This window comes from Protomyctophum parallelum, assembly GCF_964188405.1.
Source record: "Protomyctophum parallelum genome assembly, chromosome: 10".
In the NCBI taxonomy this organism is placed as follows: Eukaryota; Metazoa; Chordata; class Actinopteri; order Myctophiformes; family Myctophidae; genus Protomyctophum; species Protomyctophum parallelum.
The window spans coordinates 22,646,675-22,673,453 of record NC_139704.1 but is presented as its reverse complement, the minus strand read 5'-3'; the positions used below and the strand labels follow the sequence as shown (position 1 = coordinate 22,673,453).

General features: G+C 43.5%; 1 protein-coding gene across 1 annotated transcript in view; it reads left to right on the top strand.

Annotated features, from left to right (window-relative positions):
- stk32c (serine/threonine kinase 32C) overlaps positions 1-26,779 on the top strand; it is a 126,777-nt gene that overhangs the window by 73,797 nt on the left and 26,201 nt on the right. Inside the window, exons 3-4 of the mRNA XM_083774491.1 lie at positions 1,285-1,436; positions 10,459-10,632. Coding sequence (XP_083630617.1) covers positions 1,285-1,436; positions 10,459-10,632 — 326 coding nt within the window. The remainder of the gene's footprint in view (positions 1-1,284; positions 1,437-10,458; positions 10,633-26,779) is intronic.

Sequence of the window (26,779 nt, the reverse complement as noted above, 5' to 3'; positions counted from 1 at the left end):
GTGTTGCTTTGACTATCGTAATACATATTTTTTATAGGTTTTCTGTATTATAGGTCAAGTAATAATGTATTGTAAATTAACGTAACATAATTAATAAAATAGTTGCCTTGGTGTAGAGATAAAGTATTGAAAACTGGAAATACTCAAGTAAATGTACATACAACTGTAGTTAAAGTAAATGTAAATAACTGTGTGTGTGTGTGTGTGTGTGTGTGTGTGTGTGTGTGTGTGTGTGTGTGTGTGTGTGTGTGTGTGTGTGTGTGTGTGTGTGTGTGTGTGTGTGTGTGTGTGTGTGCGATGCGCCTCATTGCTTGCATCACACCACAGGGCAGAAACTACATGTCACACATTCTGAATGGCTGTTATGCCTATAAAGGGCTTTACATAGCACGCCACGACAGAATAGTTGATCTCATAACAAAGGACATATCTAAACATTTCACACTGTCTGTGAGAATGTACAAACATTCCTGTGTCAAACCTTCCATGTTTCAACTCTACTGTACTGAAAATCCTGAAATCTTTGCACATCTCTCTGCTAACACACCAGATGTTGTTGTGGTCAATGAAGAGAACAGATCAGTTTCCATTCTTGAAGTGGCCTGCACCTTTGATTCTAGCTTAGAGGAAGCCTTTTTGACCAAAGTCATTAAATACCAGCCGCTCCTCCAGTCTATCACAGAGCTAGGCTATAGGTGCAATCTACTTGTGTTTATCTTTGGCAGCCTATAGGACATGTACATAGTTTGGTTGTAAGAGACTTCCAACAACTTGGGATGCCAAAAAAAGCAGCTAAACGGCTTGAATAATTCTGTGCAATCTCTTCTACTATCGGTAGCAGATGCCAAATAGGGCAAAGACGCTGTTACTTGTACCCCTGAAGGTTGTGTGGGTATTTGTCCGGGATTTGCTGATTGCATTCTACACAGCACCTTGTAAATATGTGTGTCCTTGTAGTATCTCTTATGTGGACATAAATAAATGATTAAAATGTGTGTGTGTGTGTGTGTGTGTGTGTGTGTGTGTGTGTGTGTGTGTGTGTGTGTGTGTGCGTGCGTGCGTGCGTGCGTGCGTGCGTGCGTGCGTGCGTGCGTGCGTGCGTGCGTGCGTGCACACCTGTGTGTGTGTGTGTGTGTGTACTGTGCATACAGTTTCTGTTGTGTTACTTGTTATACGCTAACTACCATCTCTCTCTTGTCTCTCTCTTCTCTTGTGTGTGCCTGCGTGCGTGTGCGTGTATGTGTGTGTGTGTGTGTGTGTGTGTCTCTCTCTCTCTCTCTGTAGGTGTGCATCGTCCAGAAACGAGACACAGAGAAGATGTACGCTATGAAGTACATGAACAAGCAGCAGTGCATAGAGCGAGATGAGGTCCGAAACGTCTTTAGAGAGCTTGAGATCCTACAGGAAATTGAACATGTTTTTTTAGTAAATCTCTGGTGACTATCCTATGTTTTTATCACTTTTTTACACATTTCTATGCATGCATGTGGTCTGCACTGCCTGACTGTGTGTGTGTGTGTGTGTGTGTGTGTGTGTGTGTGTGTGTGTGTGTGTGTGTGTGTGTGTGTGTGTGTGTGTGTGTGTGTGTTTGTGTCTGCTTGTTGTGTATGCTGGCTGTTTGTGTTGTTGTGAGAGCTTCTGAAGTTAGCCGACTCATTCTTAACCCATTTAGGACTGAGGATAAGCTTCTACAAATGTCTTCTAAATCATGACAGTTTTCTGAAGAAAAACAACATATATGTTTCTATATCAGTTGTTCTCAAACAATTTCATGTCAAGGACCTCCAAAATGATATGTAATTGGCCGCGGACTTCCAACTGAAAATATGTTGTTAATTCCCAAAGATTTGCGCCACATTATCTAGATTTTTCAAAAATAATACGTTTAAAATAATGGTTAAAGTGGTTAAACGCAAAAAGCGACACAGAGAATTCCATAAAACTAGAAAACAATTATTGTTTAAGTAGTAGTGAAAATAGTCAATCTACAAGCTGCACAACGTGATGCAAAGCGACGCGTTGTGAGCTTGTAGATTGGCTATATTTTCACTAGTTTGAGTAAAACTAGTTTTTAGTAAAAACTAATTTCTCCTTTGGGTCACGGGGCTAAAACGTTTGGGAGCCACTGGTATATTGAAGTGTGACTGACATTGCATCCCCTCACCAAATGATTCTTCCATTTGTCATGGGTGCGTTTCGTTTTGACAACTGCAATTAATTTCCATGGGAGATACAGTATAACTGGTGGGATATTCATTAAGGACCCGGATCAGCCCATGCAGCACATATTTGATAATTACTATGATTTGAAATAACCTCACTCCTCCCTGGCGTGCTCGTATGTGGGTGAACGGAAGGAAGGCGCTGTCTTTATTTAACAATCTCCTCCTGTGCTCAGGGCACACATTCTAAATGTAATTGGGGGGGGGGGGCCTGCGTGCCTGACGTGGCATTCACACATTATATTACACGAGGCGCTTTAACTCCACTATAATTGGGAGGCGATACTGCATGTGTCAGCCTCGTCTTGAATAATCGCCGCAAGAGTATTTTGTTATCGCGTAGGTAGAAATATTGCGAGCAGACGAGCCAAATCGTGCACCAAATTGCTCACTGCAGTAATTAGGGGCGTGCATTACGGCCCTAATGAACTTTTGAATGTTCTACTGGTCCATAATTATAACGAATATTTGATAGATAGATGGACAGACAGACAGACAGAAAGATAGACATGAAATATGCAACTCTGATTTCCGAGACTGCGGTGTTGCAATTCATCCCTGTAGCACTATTAAGACGGCACGGTTATTTCTTCCACAAGTTGCTTTGCGGCTGATCAAAAGTTCTAAAGAGTGAGCCTGCTGAGGAGAGGAGCCAGTCAACCAGAACAAGCAGAAGGCATTTTAATGAGCCCAGTAGTAACGGTCTGTGCATTTATTCGATAGTAGAATTCCCTGTAGGGAGCCTGCATATACTGTATATATATGGCTGCCAAAATCTGCTCTGGTCTACAGTACCATGGGCTTCCGGCTCGTTCTCTTCTCTCGCATTCTGCTCTCTATCCCCTTCTCTTCCTTTTGCTGCTTCAAAAGCTCCATTGATGACAAAGACGCTAAGCAGCATCATTACAGCCAGGTGGGAGGCAGGCAGGCAGCGCTTCACTTCGTCTGCATTTCACAATCCTTTTGCTCTGCCTCTGTAAGTCGACTTTAAAAGGGACAGTCAGTAAGTGGACTGCTCAGCTTATATTATGTGCAAATAGGAGGAGGGGGACTGGGTTTTTTTTCCTGCAGCTTCTCCGAACAACAATGATCCAGATGTCCAACCCCGGACGGGGATTGTTCCTTATTCTGGCTTCTAGAACTCCATATCTTTCTTACCCCATACCGTATATATGCCCCTCTTCAGACTGCATAAGAAACCTGCTCAGTGAAGAGCGTGTCAGAGCGTGTGAGAGTGTCAAGCCACATCTTTTTCCTCCCATCATTCTGGGGAACCCATTCGGTAAAAAAAAAGGGGAAAAAAGGAACAAATATTTGTATTCCCTTTTGTCCTCTGGGGACATCACCTCCTTTTTTGTGTATAGGAACTCGGGTTGGGTCCTCCCCTTCTTTTAAGTCCACTTCCTTCTGGGTGCTTCTGTGTTTATTCCTACTAACAACAACGCTACATGTTTAAGGCAATGGCACTGTTGATAGATTCTGCAGCTAGAAGAACCTGTCTTGAGGGATTAGCCAGCCGGTGACCCGGAGGACTCGAAGCTTTACGCCATCGATTCGCAGGGAGACGGCCACACTTTGTCAGCACAAAAGCCCATGAAGCCCTTGATCCCTTAAGATGGGACCATCTAGGCCCCATATGATGTAACCCGAGAATACTTCAAGAACCGTTTCATATGCCTCAGCATATGAATTATGATTGAGTGAACAAGGCTATATTCTTGGCAGACCAGCAATTTTGTATTAGTTAGACCAGAGGTTCCCAAACTTTTTCATGTCAAGGACCCCCAAAATGACACTCATTAGCCTGCGGACCATCCATTTAAATATATATGCCAAGGACCCGCATAAGAGAAAGTTTTTTCCGGCTCTAGCAGTGATTCTCAACCATGGCTATGGACCCCCATTTGATGAGACCCCAATTTATATTGTAAAATTATGCAAATTTAACTGAGAGCCTAACGGGTCCATTTGGTTCCGTTTGTATACACTCTCAGAGTTACAGACTCATAAGGGTCCATTTGGTTCCAAACTATCATTTAGTTATCACTTTGGGAACCACTTGAGCAAGACCCCATGATACAAGATTTATAGAAGCTTCCTCCAATTGCCCAGCTGTGTAGACACTCAGTCACTCAGTGTGCAAAAAAGACAGAATCCAGATATCTTGAACCCTCGGAGAGTGGAAGAGAGGAAACCCACCATAGAGAGTATAGAGACATGAAGGAAATCAATTCACGGCACGGATCCGCAGAGCGTGGTTGTTATTTCTGCCCCGGTTCACAACGTGGACACGTGTGAGCATAATGTGCGCGACAGCATTGTTACTGTATATGCGGCGCACCTGCATACGCTGCCTCTAAACTGTCCGCTCTGTTTACCTGCTCGCCGAGGTGACGTCTTGGCCTGTCAGGTAATGAGATAAGAATGATGAGAGCTCCGCGCTCGGCACACAATCGTCCACCTCGCTCTCTCTGTAACGACGGGGAGCTTAATTGGCCGGCTTGGGTGTGTTGTGTCGCTAACACAAATTCCTCATGGAGACTGGAGAGTTGCCAGCATCCATATAGGCTCATCTCAAACAGGGCTTTATGATTCCTGTCATTTTTGGCATTCCGGCGCTCGCAGTCCGTTATTGATGGAGCTACAATGTTGAATGTACCAGCTGGGGGATTCTTGAAAGCTACCTAGAAGCTATTCCCAAGCGCAGACGACAACAAAAAGAGTGAAACTTGTGACAAACTGCTGGCTTTCACTAAACGCCATACTGTAGTAGGAGTCATTTTATTGATACGGTGTCTGAGTGGAGGCAGAGAGGGGGAGGCGAATGCACCAAAACAACTGTCAGGGAAAAGTAATGGTTCCACCCCACACGCTCGCTCGCACGCACGCACGCACGTGGTTGGAAGCAACCAGGGTAACAAGTAAAGCATTAGCCTATAGTGGTAAAAATGTATTCACTGGCCTACAGTGTGTCGTAACAAATCATTCTGAATCACTGACAAGTTGGAATACTCTTACCGGAAAGGGTTCTGTCAAAGACATTAACACTTAGAACTAGGGAGGATCATGTCCCGATACACTTTTTTCGTTCCCAATCCGATCCCGATACCACAATTTCTGTGTTGTAGCCGATACCGAATAGAACAATATGTATTATTAAAATAAATCTCAAATGGGCGGGCAACACGAAAGCAAACTCCACCTGCCCCAACATTTTATTTTCCTGCCGTCAACCCCTTACCCCTTGAGACAATCTTCTCATACATACAGTATGAGGTGACCTATAGGAACATATCTTTTGTTAATTAATAGCACCTGTGGTGGGAACTGAGATACTCCAGCTATAGCAGTATACAGTATAGGTGAAGTCATCGTCGCAACACTAATTTGTGTCAGTTAAGAGTTTAAAGCTTTGCAGAAAGCTCCAGAGATCATCTTAAAGTGTATTTTAAGGGCTTTGAAAACACAAATATTATGCATCATCAGCGACAGCTCGTAGAGTGCGTTTCAGTTTCACTAGCCACCCTTTCATCAGGCAGAGAGAGAGAGAGAGAGAGAGAGAGAGAGAGAGAGAGATGAGTGCCGTCCTGTCCAGCCTCCATTAGGAATATTGATTTCCGGCATGGAATGGAAGAAGGCCTCGGGTGACAGGGAAACAAATTAGCTTCCACGCCTCCATGTCAGCAATAATAACAAGCCCTGCTCTTTCAGTTTATCCTCAACAGATTTTCATGACTCATGAGTAAAAAAACACACTCAAGATCATTCCCGAAAGACTTTTTGAGTCCCTTTCTTGCAGAACACGTCTCTGTGCGACCTATACAGGACGGCGTTTCTCCCCCCCCGGCTCGCTTTATACCGCACAGTTGAGCAGCTCTCTCCACACGGCATCTGACTCGCCACTTAACCCATTTAGGAAATAAAGGCTTCTAAATCAAACAGTTTTCAGGGAAAAAAACAATGTTTCTATATCAGTGGTTCTCAAACTATTTCATGTCAAGGACCCCAAAAATTATATGTAATTGGCCGCCGACTCCCATCTGAAATATGTTGTTAAATTGTTAAAAACGTTCGCTCCGAAAGAATATATATATTCAAAGATTTGCGCCACATTTTCACGATTTTTTAAAAATAGCTAAAGTACAGTATAACATAATGCTTTAAAAACACACCAAAAGGGGTTCGATCCCGCCCTAAATGGGTTAAGCGCATAACTTGTGTAGGACGTGGTGTTCAAGAGGCCAGCCAGAGGGGACAGCGTCTTGTCCGTCTGGAGGGGCCGAGGTTGGACTCTCTCATCCACCTCTCAAGAATCCTCAGCGGAGGTTGTTTGGTGTCCCGTGGTTGAGTCATCAAATCATCGTCATTCAGCCAGTGCTATAGCCACTATTAGCCTCACGCTCATTCCGTCTTATCTAGCCCAGTGGTTCCCAAAGTGGGGTCCAGGGGGTTCCAGGGGGGTCTCCAGCTAAGTGATAGTTTGGAACCAAATGGACCCTTATGGGTCTGTAACTCTGAGAGTGTACAAATGAATCACTGGACACTCTCGAGTTAAATTAACTTTGATTTTACAATATACATTGGGGTCCCAGAGATATAGAAATGGGGGACCGTAGGCTAATTCAGGTAAAACTGGGGACGGTGTGGGGGTCCTTGAAATTAAAATGGGTGGGGGGGGGGGGGGGGGGGGGGGGGCTAATGAGTGTCAATTTGGAGGTCCTTGACATGAAAAAGTTTGAGAACCCACTGATCTAGGCCATGAGCAACTTTTGCAGACTATACAAAAACAAGGCGGCAGTTCTCTTTCTTTCCATCTCTCTTCCATCTCTCTCTCCGTTATTCCTCAGCAGTACTGTTTACTCCTCCTCCTCCTCTCTACCTCCCCGGACTCATTTGTCAGTGTGGCCTGATTACTTCATCCAACTCCGGACTTTTTTTTTCCCAGCCCGGCTAACCTTCCTCTCTGTTCTTGCCATAATGTGACGATCCAAGATTGGAGCTGGCCTGGCCGTTTTCCACATGCTGCTGCAGACAGACAGTCAGTCAGTCTCTTCTCTAGGTATACACAGAGAATGGAGCAGAGACTGCCAAAGACTTGGGTTGGTCAGACGGCGCTGAGTGTTGTGTGGGGCCAACACCTGGCGATAGAGACGCTTTGTATTGTGGCTAAGCTATAGAGCTCTCGGGTCAGGTGAGTTTTGTTGGAGGTTAATGGAGTTGTCTCCCACGGTTGGTTTCGGTTGGACGGGAAGACACTGGTCTGATGACCTGCAGCATCGGCCCGGCGGTATCATACAGTATGAGGAAATATGGGGGCTTGGAAGAGTCGGGGGGGGGTTGCTCGACAAGGCTTTGGCAAGTTGTGAAGCTGAACTCATCGCTGCTAAATATTCCAGCAGTTCGCAATTGTATTTCAGTATCTGTCGTTCCCCCGATCTTAATAAGTCAGGGAGAAAATACCATGTCCTTTGAAGGTCTCGTCTCCTCAGTATTCGGCATTTAGAGTTCACTGGAGTTGCTTTATCTGCTTAAAAAAAAATGGAGCATTTCATCAATTATTGTGCGTGCTATCTTTTGAAGAGACGAGAAGCACCAGCACAAGAAATGGGATTCAGTCAGAGCTGATCTTCGGATGAGATTGGGTGTTTTTCCCCTCTCTCTCTCAAACACTGGCCTCATTTATTGCTCACAGAAAAGCAGGAAATTGCATCTAGTGACAACCAATCACATTGGTCCCTCGAGTGTTGTAGGCTAAAGCCTGGAGGTGTGTGGGGAAAACCTGTGGCAATGAAGACGAGTAATGGCGCTCCACTTTCAGACCTTTGATGGGGTGAACTGGTTTGGTAATAACGGCCATATTATTAAACCGAGTGTGAAGAAGGAAAGAGAAACAAATCACAAGAGGATCAATTTGTTCTCTGCCTCTGAATTGAGAACATCTTTCTGTGTGGGAGGCCCATAAAGAAACTATTGTTGCTCTATAATTCTTTTGTAAGATGAGATACTAGATCCTATTTCATAAGAATCGTTTTTTTGTGTTTGAACCCCCTATCTCCCCCACAGGACATTAGGAGGCTCCGTTTTAATTTGATGTGCATGATTAGTGAGCCTGATTGACAAGAATCTTCCAGCGGACCACTAGAAATCTTCAATTAACTCACATCAATCAAGGGGGGGGGGGGGGGGGGGGGCTCTCATTCCCAGCTTTAATTTGGTTTCAGTAATCAGTCTCTTTGCTCTTTCAAACAAGTTGCGTCTTTGGGTAATGACGGGTATTTGTCACTGCGCCTCTTCGGAGCTCTCCCAGGCTATAGGCACACACACACACACACACACACACGCATCAGCTCTCGGATACATTGACACGTGGTCATAAATAGACATCATGCATAATGCGAGGTGATTATAAAACCGTTTCATGTTTAGGTACCGGGCGGCCGGGCGCGGCGCCGCATGATGTATGTTTACAACACGTTGTCTTGTCGCTATATGCATGAACATGGCCTCGTGCAATGTTTATCCTTGCGTGGGTTTGTACAAACATGTCTATGCATGTTTGTTTGCTTTTTAGCATGCAGGCTATATGCTTTTTTTACGTCATGCATATGTATGTGCAAAAACATGCCAGCATGTTTGACTGTCTTAACCGCTTATTAAAGGGATTGTGACATTAAAAAAATATTTATATATATATATATTTTAGGTTTTCTGAGCTCAATTGCACCCAAAGAACCCTGAACTTTTAACATTCAGTAACTTTTCTGTGGTCTGGGGTTTTCTGGCTCAAACAAGTGCTCTGATTTTCCTGCTGTTTGTGATGTAAGAGCCTGCAAATCCCATATATGTCCATGGGATTTGCCAGCAGATGTCACTTTTTGCCTGTTTTCATTGCAGCTCAAAAGGCTTCCAAACCCTGCAGAGAAAACTCCAGGCCACAGAAAATCCACTGAATGTTCAAAGTTCAGGTTTTTTGGGTGTAATTGAGGTCATAAAACCTAAAAGAAAAACAAGAAATCACACCCGTGTGAACCGAGTGGTGCAACTCCCCTCTCCCCCCCCCCCCCCCCCCCCCCCCCCCCCCCTCCTCTCTCTCATTAGCAGGCAACAGCGCCCCTACTGGTACTCATTATATGATGCTCATAGGTGAACGTCACATACATAGGTGAATGTCACATACATAGGTTAACACGGACAAAGCTGTTCCTTGGAGTGGTTGCACCACTCACAAATAATGAAAATGTACGTCACAAAACCTTTAAAGCTGCTATAAGCAATAACATGCCAAATAGTTCATGGCCTTTTTATTTTTTGGGGTATTCAGACAGCCAGCAATGGGTAAAGATTAGTCTCTGTGACACATCTTTGGGCCACAATCTGCATTCAAAGAAGCTTTGTCATTGGTCGATTTGCCTGATTGGTTAGTCATTTCGACCAGGTTTTTTCGACCAATAAAAAAGCTTCTAGGAACATCTTTGAATGCAGATTGTGGCCCCTAGATGTGTCAGAGACTAAATTATTTGAGGGAGTGTTTTACTCATTGCTGGCTGTCTGAATACCAAAGAATTAATAAAAAACAAAGTCGTTAAAATGTGGACATATTATTGCTTATAGCAGCTTTAAGCCCTATTCGGAACCTTTCAAAAATAGGATCTACAAGGTCACAACTCGTTAGTTGCTATTTATGTACACATTATAATGAATGACACACCCAAAATAGGGAAGCCAGATTGAATCAGCTGTTTGTAGTGTCATGAGATGCCGCTGCATGTAGCACATGTGTGCGTGTGTGCGTGTGTGTGTGTGTGTGTGTGTGTGTGTGTGTGTGTGTGTGTGTTTTGTGCAGTGGTGGAAAGTAACTAATTACATTTACTTTTTAAAAGGTACTTCTACTTTACTGGAATATTTTCAAATTGCAGTATCTACTTTTACGTCTACTCGTAGATCTGCTATTTTCAAAAGATTTTCATGCATTTGAAAACTTGAAAAGGGCACATTCTGTACAACGAGTACTATTACTTTTGGTACTTTAATTACATTTCGATGCCATGGCAATACCTTTGTACTTTTCTACTCAAGTAAATTTTGAATTCTGGACGTATTACTGCAACAAGAGCACTTCTACATTGCAGTATCGATACCTTTACTCAAGTAAAATGGAATACTTTTTCCCACCACTGGAGTGTCCTTTCCAACAAAAACAAAGGTCACGTGACTGAGCCCTATGACCTTGTTCCAGGTACTCCTTCCAGGACGAGGAGGACATGTTCATGGTGGTGGACCTCCTGCTGGGAGGAGACCTGCGATACCACCTGCAGCAGGGAGTCACCTTCACTGAGGACGCCGTCAAGCTCTACCTGTGTGAGATGACCCTGGCCCTGGACTACCTGCAGAGCCAGCACATCATACACAGGTAGGTACAGTACCTCCTCTCTGTGAGACACATCATACACAGGTAGGTACAGTACCTCCTCTCTGTGAGACACATCATACACAGGTAGGTACAGTACCTCCTCTCTGTGAGACACATCATACACAGGTAGGTACAGTACAGTACCTCCTCTCTGTGAGACACATCATACACAGGTAGGTACAGTACCTCCTCTCTGTGAGACACATCATACACAGGTAGGTACAGTTCCTCCTCTCTGTGTGACACACATCATACACAGGTAGGTACAGTACCTCCTCTCTGTGAGACACATCATACACAGGTAGGTACAGTACCTCCTCTCTGTGAGACACATCATACACAGGTAGGTACAGTACCTCCTCTCTGTGTGAGACACATCATACACAGGTAGGTACAGTACCTCCTCTCTGTGTGAGACACATCATACACAGGTAGGTACAGTACCTCCTCTCTGTGTGAGACACATCATACACAGGTAGGTACAGTACCTCCTCTCTGTGAGACACATCATACACAGGTAGGTACAGTACAGTACCTCCTCTCTGTGAGACACATCATACACAGGTAGGTACAGTACCTCCTCTCTGTGAGACACATCATACACAGGTAGGTACAGTACCTCCTCTCTGTGTGAGACACATCATACACAGGTAGGTACAGTACAGTACCTCCTCTCTGTGAGACACATCATACACAGGTAGGTACAGTACCTCCTCTCTGTGAGACACATCATACACAGGTAGGTACAGTACCTCCTCTCTGTGAGACACATCATACACAGGTAGGTACAGTACCTCCTCTCTGTGAGACACATCATACACAGGTAGGTACAGTACCTCCTCTCTGTGAGACACATCATACACAGGTAGGTACAGTACCTCCTCTCTGTGAGACACATCATACACAGGTAGGTACAGTACAGTACCTCCTCTCTGTGAGACACATCATACACAGGTAGGTACAGTACCTCCTCTCTGTGAGACACATCATACACAGGTAGGTACAGTACAGTACCTCCTCTCTGTGTGAGACACATCATACACAGGTAGGTACAGTACCTCCTCTCTGTGAGACACATCATACACAGGTAGGTACAGTACCTCCTCTCTGTGTGAGACACGTCATACACAGGTAGGTACCTCCTCTGTACGACTCATCATAATTTTCCGACCGCGGTCAGGGAATGTTTCTAACCTCTGGTCTGCTTTGAAGAAGAAACACGGGGAAGGTTGCCGTATATTAGATTAGTCGATGGGTAGCTCTTCCAAGACAGATTTTGCGCTCTCATTAGAAGGCGGGTGTAAGTGCCATCCAACCGTTTCTCTAATTTCTTTGAAAGTGTCCATGTCTCAGAGCCATAGAGTAGAATCGGCTTACATAATACACAGGTAGGTACAACCGATCTGTCATCTTATCTCAGTGTTTCCCAATTTGAGAAACCTCTCCTCGCCGTCTGGGTATCTTCCAGGCTGCTGATCCATCTGTCTAACTGTAGCAATGCGTCATGCACATTCCTTACCATGGTTTCAGTGTTCATTTATTTCAGAATATAATATTTAGTCTTCGTCAACAAAATGAACACTGCATGGTTTCCAGCAAACAGATGTCATAGTTGCGTTTGCGGTTGGAAGTGGGATTACCGATTTTGTATTTGTCCTGATATTTTATTTGTCTGCCTGACCTTCCATCTATTCCATCTATTTCATCTGAATGCAAAATGTCTTACTCCTAATAACCCCTTTTAACGATTGTATTAGAATCATGATTTAAGACAAATCTCGTTCTAAAAAAATAGAACAAATCTACTGTATGGTGGCTGAACTATTGCTACTGCCATTTAGCGGTGGATGAGTTATAAAGTTCATATAATGACAAGATTGACACAATCCAATATGTCATTTCACTAAGAGTACAATGCAGTACCCTTTCTATAAAAACAACAATCCTGTCTTTCTTCTAGTTCTTTTAGCCCTCCTACCCTTATAAAATACTACTCAAACTAGTGTTGGTTGTCTGGGTTAGGACCCGCCCCGGTGGTGTCCGATTAGAAGTTAACCGGGATGCCGAAACTTCTATCACAACAATGTCTGGGTTAGTTCAGTTGTAACTTGTAAGTCCAGACATCGCTGAGAATATCTGTGTTGTAAGGCCAAATATCCTGTCTCGTACGGAGGGCAATGGAGTCTCTCGCGAGGAGCGTATAGAAAATGCTGATACTCTAAATGGAAATACCCACTCTTTATATAAGGCTTAGATGCTGGATGCTTTCAGGGTAAGAAAAGCAACGCACATCCTCCATTGGTGCTGAGCCAAAACTGTAGAAACCGTGAACAATAAGGTGACCATTTATAGCCCTTGGGGCTATTTGGGGTTCTACTGACTTGCTGCTTTCAATATTGTCAAAATGTTTTTAAACTTTTTCTACTTTTCTCTATTTTTATATAATTGTCAAATCATGTTGCAGTAAATGATCTTTGGCATTGCCTCTAATCATGCGAAACATGTATTTAATCTGAATCTATTGGTGTCACCCCAGGTCACCAGATGGGGCTATTTTGTTCACACAATGTATATAAGACGTCATGTCCTGTTATCTCGTCTATACTTGACAAAGACCGCAAGGTCTGAAACGTCGTCTTTTTTTGCCTGCCTGTCACTAAATAAAGTTTGGAGCATCGTAAAGTGAGTTGCGAGCTCCTGCTTTTCTTTTATTAGCTGGATGCTTGTCACGATGCCACTCATCCTATATCCAATCCATATATGGAGTTCTATAATAACCTGATGTCACACTAGATGTCTCCGTCTCCATATATGGAGCTCCAGGTGAAAGCCTTCGTTACAGCTGTTATTTTTCTGTTTTCGTGGCCCATTGTTTTCTTTGACTTTGGCATGTCAATATCAAGGTCATTTGACAGGACATTTTAAAGGCGTTTTGCTTTTGACATATTGGCTAATAACTATACTGTATGAGCATGCAATGTGTATACTGAAACGGTCCCATTGGCAATAGCTCCCTCCCCACACGCACATTAAATGTTAAAGGTTGTTCTAAAAGAACGGCAAACCCTGAGGCCATTTGTAGCACAGGGGTTCAGCTTCAGCCCATACGGACTCCATCAGTACAACTGCCTCCAGCCAATGCAGCACATACAGTATCCCAGCATCCTTTCAAGGTCGGCGCAATTATTTAATCTTAAAATGTACTTTAACCCATGTTGGGCGGGAACCTACAAGCTCATAGCGGGAACCTACAAGCTCATAGCGGGAACCTACAAGCTCATAGCGCGGTCTGCTATTTAAAAAAATAAAATCGCGAAAATGTAGTGCAAATCTTTGAATATATATTCTTTCAGAGCAGAACGTTTTTAACTCAAATCTTTGCTTCTGAGGGGTCCCTGGAACAACATATTTTCTGACGGGGGTCGCCAGCCAAATATTGTCATTCTGGGGGTTGACATGAAATAGTTTGAAAACCACTGACATAGAAACATGCAGGTTTATCAGAAAACTGTCAGGGCTTCGAAGACATTTGTATAGAATCGTCCTCAGGTCTAAATGGGTTAAATGTAAAATGTTACTCTTCACCGTGCCAGCAGCAGTCCACCTAGAGTTCTGCTTCTAAAGTTGGTGACTTCTTTTGACTATAAATGATGTTGTGCTGATGGTGTGCTAAAAAGGAATTCCAGTAAAAGGAGAAAGTCTTCTTTTTAACCTTGCAGTATTATTGTGACACAGATGCAGGATTTGCTGCTTTCTTCTTTTTCCCTTTGTGTGAGAACATAATTATGGCACCCTGCACACACAGCACAGATGTAACTCATCCCATCCTAACGTTAATTTCAAGCCTTTGAAAACTTGAAAAATAGACATTCTGCATAATGAGAATACTTTTGGTATACTTTAAGTACAGTTTGATGCCAATACTATATTGCACCACTTACTTCACACGGGTGTGATTTCTTGTCATTATTAAGATTTGTTTTAGGCTTTTCTGCCTTCATTGATAGCATCAAGTGAAGATGGACAGGAATGAGGGAGAGAGAGAGCGAAGGGGAGAGACACGCAGCAAAGGTCATCATGAACGGGACTTGAACGCGCGGCACGCTGTCAGGCCAGAGCCTACACTACAGTATATAAAAACAAAACCGTTATAGGTGAAGGCGCACTCTGCTCAGGGAGTCAAGTTGATAGTAGCTGATGGGTGCAGATTCTTGAAGATCAATGGAATAGCCGCAAAGGAATATCCAGCAGTCCACTTAGAGAAACGAACGCGTTTTGGCACGCAGGCCATTGAGTTTGAAACGCTGGCCTGCGTGCCTGAAACGTGTTAGTTTCTCTAGGTGGACTGCTGCTGCATGTGTTTTCATGAAACAAAAGAAACTCAAACTTTATACAAGAGAGTGCGGATATTCCCTTTTTCCTACAGTATATGTGGCATGCGCCTCATGGACCACCAGCGGGCGCCCCGATACTTTTACTCAAGTAGGCTACTTTTCCCAACCACTGCCTAAATGCCTTGCGTACACGTCCAGAGGAGTGTGTGTGTGTGTGTGTGTGTGGTCCCCCGGCCTGCCACGGCCTGCCAGCTCCCCAGAGATGGATGGCCTATGCAGGGGGTAGAGATGATTCATCATCAGCCTCTAGTCATCTCTTATCTGGCTCTCCAGGCGAGGAGGCGAGTCTGGGGGGGGGGGGGAGGGGGGGTGTTCCATTACACTGCGTGCCTAGTGGTTACTGGAGGAGCACTGGGGCTGTGCACTGTGTGTGCAGTATAGTGGAGGAGCCTGCAGGCTGTGTGCAGCAGCTTGATGTAGTGTCAGTCAGTCAGCGTGTGCATGGGGGAAGATTAGGGCTAGGAGGCAGTAGCCACGGTCTTCGCTTTTAAGGGTTTTATTTCATTTTTATTTTTATTCATGAAGGTGTGTGCGGTTCATATTTGTGCTGCTCTGTGCTGGCTGGTTCCATTTCATTGTATTGAAGAGCAGTCTGGAAAATGACCTACGGTAGATGTGAGGAGGGTTGCTGCTGCATGCACAGTCAAATCTGAAGGGGGGGGGGGGGGTGAATCCCTATAGGCCAATTTTGTAGTTACAGTATATCTATCAAGAAAAGCATACAAAAACATGGCAGGCTAGTAGTAAGCAACACAGCTGCAGCTAATACAATTCATAATGGGGGTGTTAAAGATTTAGGCGAGTAGCAACCATGGCCGGAGGCTTTATGTTTCTGGGTTGTCGGGGCGGTTGCACGCACGCACGCACGCACGCACGCACACACACACGCACGCACGCACGCACGCACGCACAGACTTTTGGTATGTCGGATAAACGTCTGCACCCCGGGCGATCTCAGGAACCGGCACAAACGTTTACTTGGACTGAAGGATGAACTGACTATAGATTCTAGTCAGTTCACTAGAAGTTGAAGGTCAAAGAACAAGGCCAGAGTACTGACCTCACAAAACCTGTTCATTAAATTCCTTCAATGTCTTAATTTACTACTATATGTGGAGGCATACAACAGCGAGGCAGAATTGCTAGTTTAAATTGTTGTTTTTACCCTGCCGTCATTTTTAACCTGAACCAAACTATAAAAGCAGCCTTGTATTTCATGCCCCTTTAACCATTTTCCTTCCTTCCTTCCTTCCTTCCTTCCTTCCTTCCTTCCTTCCTTCCTTCCTTCCTTCCTTCCTTCCTTCCTTCCTTCCTTCCTTCCTTCCTTCCTTCCTTCCTTCCTTCCTTCCTTCCTTCCTTCCTTCCTTCCTTCCTTCCTTCCTTCCTTCCTTCCTTCCTTCCTTCCTTCCTTCCTTCCTTCCTTCCTTCCTTCCTTCCTTCCTTCCTTCCTTCCTTCCTTCCTTCCTTCCTTCCTTCCTTGTTAAGCTATTTAATTGCTATGTGTTTTGGGCTGTCTGCAATGCAAAAAGCCCAACATACATAAATTAACTTTAGAATCTGCAGTACAGAACAGGTTAATAGCTTTGTTGAATAGGTCTAATCACCTGCAGGGCATCCCCACCTTCGTCGTCATCACAAATGTGATGATGTCAGCACATTTGGTTATGGCCATTTTTAGCCCAATTATTTTGCAAAACTAATGCTTGGAATGGATTCAGTTGGATTCATCATAGTTTAGTTTAGTTTAGTTTATTAGTTTAGAAAGAAAAAACAAGCCCAAATTGATTAAATCAATTAATTACCAGCTGCATTATTCGTTCCAATTTCTTCTCTGTACCGTTCCAATTTCACGCATGCGCACACTACTCGTGCAGTACTAGGCTAGACTCACACTTACTCTCTCTCTCTCTCTCTCTCTCGTGTGTGTGCACTGCTGCGCAATGTCACAGACACAGACGCGATCAATAATATATATAATATATAGCATAAATAATAGGCGAAATATAACACTTTCCCTTTCCCTCTATCTGTGACTGTGATCAGCTCCTCACACACAACTCCTCTCTCGTTCATGCACGCCTGCTCAAATTAGCAGCAACTGTTTGCGTAAATGATTATTTTTTTTGCGTGGGGGGGGGGTCACATGCTTGATAAGGCATGATGAAATTTTGATTTGATTAGATACCTTGTATAGGTTGTTAATGGTATGGTCACATATTATGCCAATTATGAAAATTGCTCAACATTCTCCTTTAAATGCTGGGGAGTGGGGACCCATACTCAACATTTCTAACATAAAACCTTGGTGTACTCAACATGTCCGGGTTCACAATGGGGCTCTATGGGCTGGCAAGTAGTAGAGTCTACTACTGTATGTGTCACTGTAACATAAACATTAGCATACAGTAGGCCTATATTTAAATATAGCCTCTGTGTACATGTGCCTGGAATTGTTACCATCCATCTTCATCAAATAAGGCTGACTCGGTCGGTATCTGCAGCTTTTGTTTGGAAATAGCTGAGCACAGTGTGTGTAAATGGTGCATTTATATACAGTATGCACCAGGAGGTGCGTGCGTGCGTGCGTGCGCAGGGCATTACTGAAAACGAGCATTCATGCTCACAGCTCAGCATATCTACCCAATAAAAAGGTAAAATAAAAAGAACTACTGGTAATTCACAAAGTCAATGCAATGTCCCCGAAACCTTGTGATACCAGCGCGAGTGTATGAGCCAGCAAAGTAATCACAGTTCATCTTCACTATACACAACAGAGCCTCCTTGTCTGCCTGATGATAAATGATCCTGCCGTGATCTAAATATCAAAACTGTCAATGATGCATCGGGAGCCTCGCTGCTCTTCATTTCTCACTGTTAAGGTGGTTGCACACTGGACGCGTTTTTCGGAAAACCGATGGAGAAACGCCGCTTATTTTGTCCTAGCTCTCCCCATATGCAGTGCATGTGGAAAAGTAACAAAGTACTTTTACTTAAGTACAGTACTTCTACTCCACTACATCTCAGAGACAAATATTGTACTTTTACTACACTATATGTTAATTTGAAAACTTTAGATATTAGTTACTTTGTAGATTTGGATTATTATTACAAAACATACAATAACTCCTTCAAAACTCCTTCACAACGCGTCGCGCTGCGAGCTTGTAGATCGGCTATTTAGGCGTTGTGAGCTTGTAGATTGGCTATTTTCAGCAAGTGTAAAAACACTCACGGCATCAAGGCCCGCCAAAACACATTTTAGCCGAATAAATCAACTGTAGATTTAGGCGACTAAAAACCTATGATATTTAGTCGACTACAACTAGACTAACACTAAAACATTCCAGGTGACTAAAACTATATGAAAACTATTCAAAAGACTATGACTAAAACTAAAATCAAAATGTGCTGCCAAAATCAACACTGGTTTCACATACCACGTTGAGTTTTGTGACAGGAGAATAAATACTATACAATTATTTTGTTGTGCCAAAGGGAAGAAAGGGTATCCTAGCAACTGCCACCGTGCCCGCAAGGAGGAGAAATTAGTCTGAACGAGAGACAAGAGGAGATAACTATAAAGAGAAGATTCCCTGGGGAAAATAAAGCGGTAGCATCTTCTCTTCCGTTCAATACATTATTAACTCACAAAGGCAATTTGATTTAGATTTATTTTTTTCTTAAACAACAGGAAACAGACAAACAGACATTTGGAAGCAAAGAGAGTGCTTGTGGGTCTGTGTTGGGCACGTTGCACAATGAATAGGAAAGGAAAGAATACACATGGCGTGTAGTTAGACAAGGAGCGCGAGTCCAGATATAGATCACAGACTTGTCCTTCAGTTCCTTGTCCCCCCACGGTGGACCGCAGCTTGGGAACGAATTACTCTCTGAGGTGGTTTAGTAGAGCCCCTTAGGGAGGCAGAGAGAGAGAGAGAGAGAGAGAGAGAGCGCATCTGAAGGTGAAGGACACTGAAGGAACAGTATACCCTGTGATATCATGAGCCTTTAGTTTGCCTTGACCTGCTGCTCAAAGAATGAGGCTATAGTCAAATCCTCAGTGTTGGTTTATCTCTGAGAGTGTGCAAATGTAAGGGTCCATTTGGTTACATTTGTGTACCACTATTAGAGTAAAAAAAATGTATATGTTTATGGATTTTACTGTGTAGGCTTTGACAGGACACTATAAAAGGATGGAGAAGCATAGAATACTCTCCATGAAGGACTGAATTAATTCGCTTTCCTGAGGAAGTATTGATGTTGGTGTGCTTTGTGCTACACTGCTTCTGTGTTTTTCTCATGACGAGGTGTTATTAAGATATTTATGCTGGTCCACACGGCAACATGCAGGGTTTTCCAACTGATTTTGACCCAGGGACCACCATCCTGACTAAGAGCAACCTGGGGACCACCATTATTGTGTCGGGTGGGTCCATCATAGACCCACCTGACACAATAGTGGTGGGGGTTCAAATTCATGCATAGGTTAAGATTAGTTTTCTCTGTTCTTCTTCCTTCGTTCCTTCTTGTTATACTAACTAATCACATCATCACACGCTACATTCATGAGCTGAACAACTAAAATCGATAGTTTTCAAAGGCACAGCATTTTTGTTGGATACAGCCACATTTGAATGCATCAAAACTATGTATTTATAGTATATATAATATATATATATATATATATATATATATATATATTTATTGATCACCTATAACATCCAAACGGAACATTCACCTCTCACAACAACAGGAGGCACTGCTCTGAAGGGCGAGCAAGATCTAAAAGTGAGGAAGGCACTTGCATGGAGGGCCCTGCATGGCATGGCCAGTGTATGGAACTCCAACCTCCCCCGACAAAATCAAACTCAGCTTCTTCTATGCGACGTAGAATCTGTTCTCCTATATGGCAGTGAATGCTGGACCCTGAAGCCAACTCTTCAGAAGGCTCTAGATGGGTGCTTACGTCACGTGTAGTGCTCAACATCAGCAAGAGTACACATGTTTCCAACGAGAATCTGTATGCTGGAATATTCAGAGTGAGTGACAAAATTGCAGGACACGCCAAAGACACCAAGGGGCTGCCAGCCAGCAAACTGGTGCTGTGGGAACCAACACATGGGCACCGGGCCCGAGGACGTCCCATACTAAGATAATATGTGGATGTACTCAAGAAAGATGAAGGAGCGCAAAGCACCAACGAGTTGGCCCGATGTATGGAGAACCGGGATGACCATAGACTTGGCTGGCTCTAAAGTGCTCTCTAAAAGGCTCTAAAGAAACATTGTAATATTTTCAAAGTCCATAGACTTGGCTGGCAAACGAAACCATATATGGCCTAAGTGCTCTAAACAAACATTAAAAATCTCATAGACTTGGCTGCCACATGATGTAATTTTCAAAAGCCATGCATTGGAGGCCCTCAAAAAAAGGAATGGAATCCCCCCCACACTGAGGGGGCTCCATGCATCAACACATCTGTCTGTTGAAATAAATTAGAGGCCAGTTACACAACTGTTGCAAATCAGTCAGGGGGCCAACAGAGTCACTGTTGGAGGGGAGTTAGAGAGAGAGAGATTAGGAAAGAAAGAAATACAGCCACCCTGTCACAATAACTCACAACGAACCTCAGCAAACACACCACAACACACATAACCTACTGTTTATCAGTCTTCAATTGAAAATTACCATTTGGAAATAATTATAAAGCCCAAAACCTCTAGCTCGAACCAAAAGGAACTGGCAAACTCACTCACTTGAAGTGATGAAGAAAGAGCCACATACACATATACCATTCCCTGTTACAACTCACATACCTTCAACGGCAGACACAACAAAACATACAAACTGGAGATTCACATCAGCATTCAATTTCAGAGGCAGAAATGGTTACTGGACGTGTCCCACCGTCCAAAATGTAACAGTATTAGTTAGGGCTGACCTCGATTAGTCGTATAGTCGACTAATCGATTGGAACGGGTCTCAGTCGACTGACCACCTCTTAGTCGACTGAGCAAAAAAAATATTTTTTTTTCATTTTTTTTTTATATAAAAATACAATATTTACAAAAAATATACAAAAATATTGTATTATTCCACTAGGTCTGTGGGGGACATAAACACATTTGAACATTCTGACTGTTCAAATCTCCAATGTGCATGTGGAGTGTGTCTGCCTGTGTGGCAATGTGCCACTGCCTGTGACTTGAATCGCACAGTGCGCTGGCGTGATGGACTCCAGAATCTCAATCTCACCTGCTGTGCTCAATCTGGCTAATGACAAGCCTCTCAGTTGTTTTTTCTGGAGTCTATCAGGCCAGATTCAAGTCACAGTCAGAATGTTCAAATGTGTTTATGTCCCCCACAGACCTAGTGGAATAATACAATATTTTTGTATATATTGTATTTTTATATACAATTTTTTGGGGCATTTTTTTTTATTATTATTATTATTTTTTATTTTATTTTTGCTCAGTCGACTAACAGCAAATTTATTCATCTATCAGTCGACTATACAAATCCTTAGTCGGGGACAGCCCTAGTATTAGTACACCAGCTTGAATCACACTAGTATACACACAGCATGCAACACAAGCAGCAGCAGCATCAAAGAAGAAGAAAAAGGGAAAAAAGTTCCTACCTTGAGCAGTCTCCTACTTTCATCAGTTGAGTTGGAAGTGATGCCAGGGTCAAACTGTGTGGAACCCACGGATAGAGTGATGAGCCCTCCAGTGGTGTCTCCAGTCATCTCCATCCTCCATACATCTGGCTAGCTGGCCAGTACTTTCCTCCCCCAGTATCAATGGCACCGACCAGCCTCATTCTCCTGGCTGCCATCTTCTCACTCAGCCTTGGATGTTTAGTATACTGCACTCTGGTGCAGGGCAGGCTCTAGGGTCCAGCATTCTGGTGTAGGGCAGTGGTCAGGGATTTAGGGCAGGCTCTAGGGTCCAGCATTATGTCACAGGAGAATGGACTCAGAGAAGAAGCTGAGCTTGCGGGTCTGGGGTCATCACCCTGTGGAGCAGGTTGAAAGAGACACCATATAAGCTTTGAGCTTTTCTGGGTCTTGCAGGGTTAAGTAAGTAAGCAAGCAAGAAAGAAAGCTGACCAAGAGCCACACTGTACCCTGTCACAACTCACTAGCAACAGTAGCCGCAATTTGCAACTCTAGATTTGTTTTATAATGGGATGAATCTAGAGTTGCAATACCCTCCATTGACTCCCCATTCATCTAATTTGCTTTTGCGATCTGCTTGTATTAAACGACGTTAAACTCACCAACATTGCAGCTGTAGGGCAAGCTTGAATTATCCTCTTTCAATCTGCCAAGCGTTTTGTTTCATAAAAATCACACCCGTGTGAAGTGAGTGGTGCAACTCCGTGTGTGGGTCCCCAGGGGGTCCCCGGAACTTCCAGACCCACAGGAACGAGCCCAGGGCGCTGGCCCGGTTCCGGCGGGCCGCCTGCGTCCGAAACAGTTGAGAAACAGAGTTACCGTGTGGGGGTCCCCAGGGGTTCACTGTACTGTACTGTACTGTACTGTACTGTACTGTACTGTACTGTACTGTACTGTACTGTACTGTACTGTACTGTACTGTACTGTACTGTACTGTACTGTACTGTACTGTACTGTACTGTACTGTACTGTACTGTACTGTCCCACCAGAGGACATGTGTGTTACCCATCTTCTCCATAAGGAGCTTGAGTCCAGCAGTGGTGTTTTAGTGGATTTCAGACTGGATGGAAACCTTTTTATCAGGAGGCTACAGGCAAAGACCAAACTGTCCACAGAGCAGGTCATTGAGTTGCAGTATGCAGATGACTGTGCTCTTGTGGCACACTCCCCACAGGACCTCCAGTCCATCCTTGCTGTGGTTGTCAAGGCCTACAGCAGGATGGGGCTGTCTGTCAACACCACCAAGACAGAAGTGGTCTGCCAATGGAGCTCCAGTACCCACACACCCTGCCTGCCTAGGGTTGGGATTCGTTAGGATTTTAACGGTTCCGGATCCTTCCCGGATCCCTCTTAACGGTTCCGGTTCCCTTAACGGATCGGATCCTAATATTATTTTTTCCCCTTTTTTTCTGACATAGATTATGCTTATATTATAACTAACCTAACCAAGTACATAATAAAAACAAATTAATTAATTCAATTATTGAAAATGCACTTTACAATTATGAGGTGGCACTATTATTTAAACTTCACCACCACCACCAGCTAGCCACCACAACAATATCATTGTTGCAATTTGTACTGTATATTGCAATTTGCTGTATATTAAATACAGTACACATTGCAATAATGATATTGTTGTGGTGACAAATGTTGTCTTTAATGTTCAGATTAATTTAATATGAAGGACCCCTTACCCTAATGGAAACAAATTGGATGGATTATAAAATCCTTTTAGCAGACCTTGTATTGAACTGTAGGCTACGTTTCTGTGCTTTTTTCTGCAAACTGTTTATAAAGTAGGCTAATCAATCTATGGAGGTATATGCACCTAAACGCTGGGCTCTCAACAGTCACGCGATTAATTTAGAGCCAAATCAAAAGCAGTTGAGTTGCTTATAAGTTGTAAAAAATAAGTGCAGACAAATTGATTTGGCGTGATTCATAAAATATCAGACAGAAAGACGTCGAGACATTGGCGTTCTAAATTAACACCATATAACACCAGTTGTACAATACACCTAATGAAAAGCTCTGTAGACATTAGTAGTTTTTATTTTCTATTACGTTACTAGCCTGTGGAAAGTGAACCAGCCTTGCATCATCCTCATCCCCCGCCGGCTGTGGTGGAGCTGCGGGGAGTGGGGGCTTTCCGCATGGCTCTCAAACGCGATTTGCCTAGATTATTCTCCTGAGTTGTGGAGTCGTGTAGGCATATTGATTTTGAGTTGTTTCATCAATGTGGACGTGCAACTGGTACAAGTTGCAACAACCTTTGCAGGGAACTATAGCATAACATTTATTCCACTTTGCATGCTCAGCCTCAGAGTAATTTCCCTCTCTGTTAACCACACTTTGGAGATCTCTTCGACATCACTCGCTCCGCGGCGGTAAGCGGTCGCTGAATGCACAGAACAGTGGGCGTATCCTCCCCGACCCCACACACTCCTTTAGGTGGGGTGACGTCACCTCAGGCTCTGCTTGCATGCATGCACATTGCACAGACACAGCGGAGCTAAATGACGACTGATGAGAACCGTTTGGGGAACCGTTAATAAAACACTACACACACACACGTGCGACTACACACACACACGTGCAATACCGCACGCAGCATGGCACGCGCATTGTACACACACGCGTGGACATTGCTGGCCATTGTTGGTTTCACGCATGCGCACACCACTCGTGCTCATGACGGATACATGATACGGACATTCCTGGTTGTAGGAGTGGTTGCACCACTCAAAAATCCACCGTAGACATGTTATGAGCTACTTTCTGTCAAGGAATTCTCTGCAGGTGATTCTTTTTCTAAGTGTTGGAGTTTGGAAGCACTCGTCGAAGTCACTGAACGGCCCTATGTACCACCTGTCTCGCATTTGCACATAATGCAGGAGGAAGCAGTGCGACCCGTTAATAAAAAACAACCAAGCTTGGCATATTGAAAGTAAAGTAATTCAAGCTTGGCCTAGAGCAGCAATGTTGGTGAGTTCAACGTTGTTTCATATAAGCAAACATACATCGCAAACGCAAATTGGATGAATAGGGAGTCAATGGAGGGTATTGCAACTCTAGATTCATCCCATTATAAAATAAAATCAAATTACAGCTATAGCAACAGCAGACAAACATACACAGCCTGCATACGATCCTGCCGGTTACAACATATTACAGCCATACAGTATACCTATTATATCATGTCACAACATACACAGCCTAGTATACTCTAGTATACATACAGTAAAGTACAGTGTACGCATGATATACATAATGTTAGTTTTATATCGTATAAATAATTTTAGGAATGAAGCTATGGGGACTTTGGACATGCCTGGACTAGGGTATGCCTTGAAATCAGTTGTGCAATTCAGGTTGTAACACTTTCAATTAAACCATCATTATTTGGTAAACAGTTAAGAATGAAGTTTCATACAAGGATTTGGTGCTGTGACACCCCAAACAAAACATTGTGTATATTCGCTCTCACCACACACACACACACACACACACACACATGCTTAGCAATAGCATAGGTAGCTAACTTACCTGCAGAATAAAAACAAATCGACCAAGCAGTTTATGAAGATGAATTAACTTCTCTTTCATACTGTCAAACTCTTGTGACTGAGCAGTTTTCACTTCCTAACAACCCAGACTTCTCTACTCAACTTCCACGAGGTGTAAAGTTACATTATAAGTTGTTAATTTCACTCTTTCTACATTAAAGGAGCTTCTGTCTGTTTGTTTGCAGCAGGTGTGTGTGTGGAGGGGGCGTGGCTACTAGAGGATTTTAAAGAGCATGCTTGAAGCCTGCTCAGTGGTCATAGCCAGGGAGCCACAGGCCCAAAAGCTCATGTCATGACATACTTTTTGTCTCCACCAGGCCGAAGGCATGGGGGGAGAGTATGTTTTGCACTCCGTCCGTCCGTCCGTGTGTCCGTCCGTCCGTGTGTGTGTGTGTGTGTGTGTGTGTGTGTCCGTGAGCAGCTAATCTCGGCCACCGTTAACCCGGTCGATGACAAATTTTGCACACACACTCCCTGGATGCCAACGATGAACCTCTGCCCCAAACTTTCCAGAACGGCCTGTTATAGGCCGCTTTGTGCAAAACAAGTTTTTGCACAGTACACCTACAGATTTTGTCCAAACATCACGCAAATTGGTACACAGTCTACGAAACCGGTCTTTCAGATTTGGTTCTTCCAAAGATTGGCTTCCAAAGTTCACAGGAGTGCTCAGTTTCAAACAGATGTCCTACATTCCTATCCTGGTGGAGACCTGTGCCCAGAAGGGCACTTTTTCTAGTTATCTGTGTTTTTGAAGGGCGCTAGCAGCCTCCTATACACAGGTATAATGTTTGTCTTGGTATCTATGTTTGTTTGTCTTGAAATGGATTCATAATCCTGAAAACACCCTAGTTTGACAGGTCACATGCTACTTAAAGCATATACATTAGGTTGTCTAAGGTGTGGTATACATAAATTGCCATAACTTTTTTTCGGCAGAGCAGGCCTCTCATTCTGTGGCCCTTAATGACCAAATTATCATCTCACAGTGATGCAATGGTGTAAAACAAACGGTGACAAAACAAACTAAAAACAAACATTAATTTCTGTTCATTGTCAATGGTGTTTTTAAAACAAACGTTAAACTAAAGACAAACTTTAAACCTGTATAGGCCTATAGGAGGGGCAAGCGCCCCTCAAAAACACAAATAAAAAGTATGTCATGACATCACAGGTCCTCTAAAATTTTGGGTGACTGGCTCCAGGGAGTGTCTGCTTTCTAGGGTGTTCATGTCAAGGTCCATTATTTATTCTGCATTTAAGCCACGGACCACCATTTGATGACATTTAGCCTCTCTGACCCAAAACCTGTCGTTGTCGTTGAATAATATTGTCCACAATTCCATGCTGTATTGATGTTGGTAAACTTGGCACAATTAGGAGAGATAACAGGCAAACGTTGATCAAAATAACAATTCTTCTACATTCTATAATTGTGTGGACTTCTTGTAAATTAAGTAATGCAGATGTTTAACAATTATTTAACTCTTGGGAGTGTAAATGC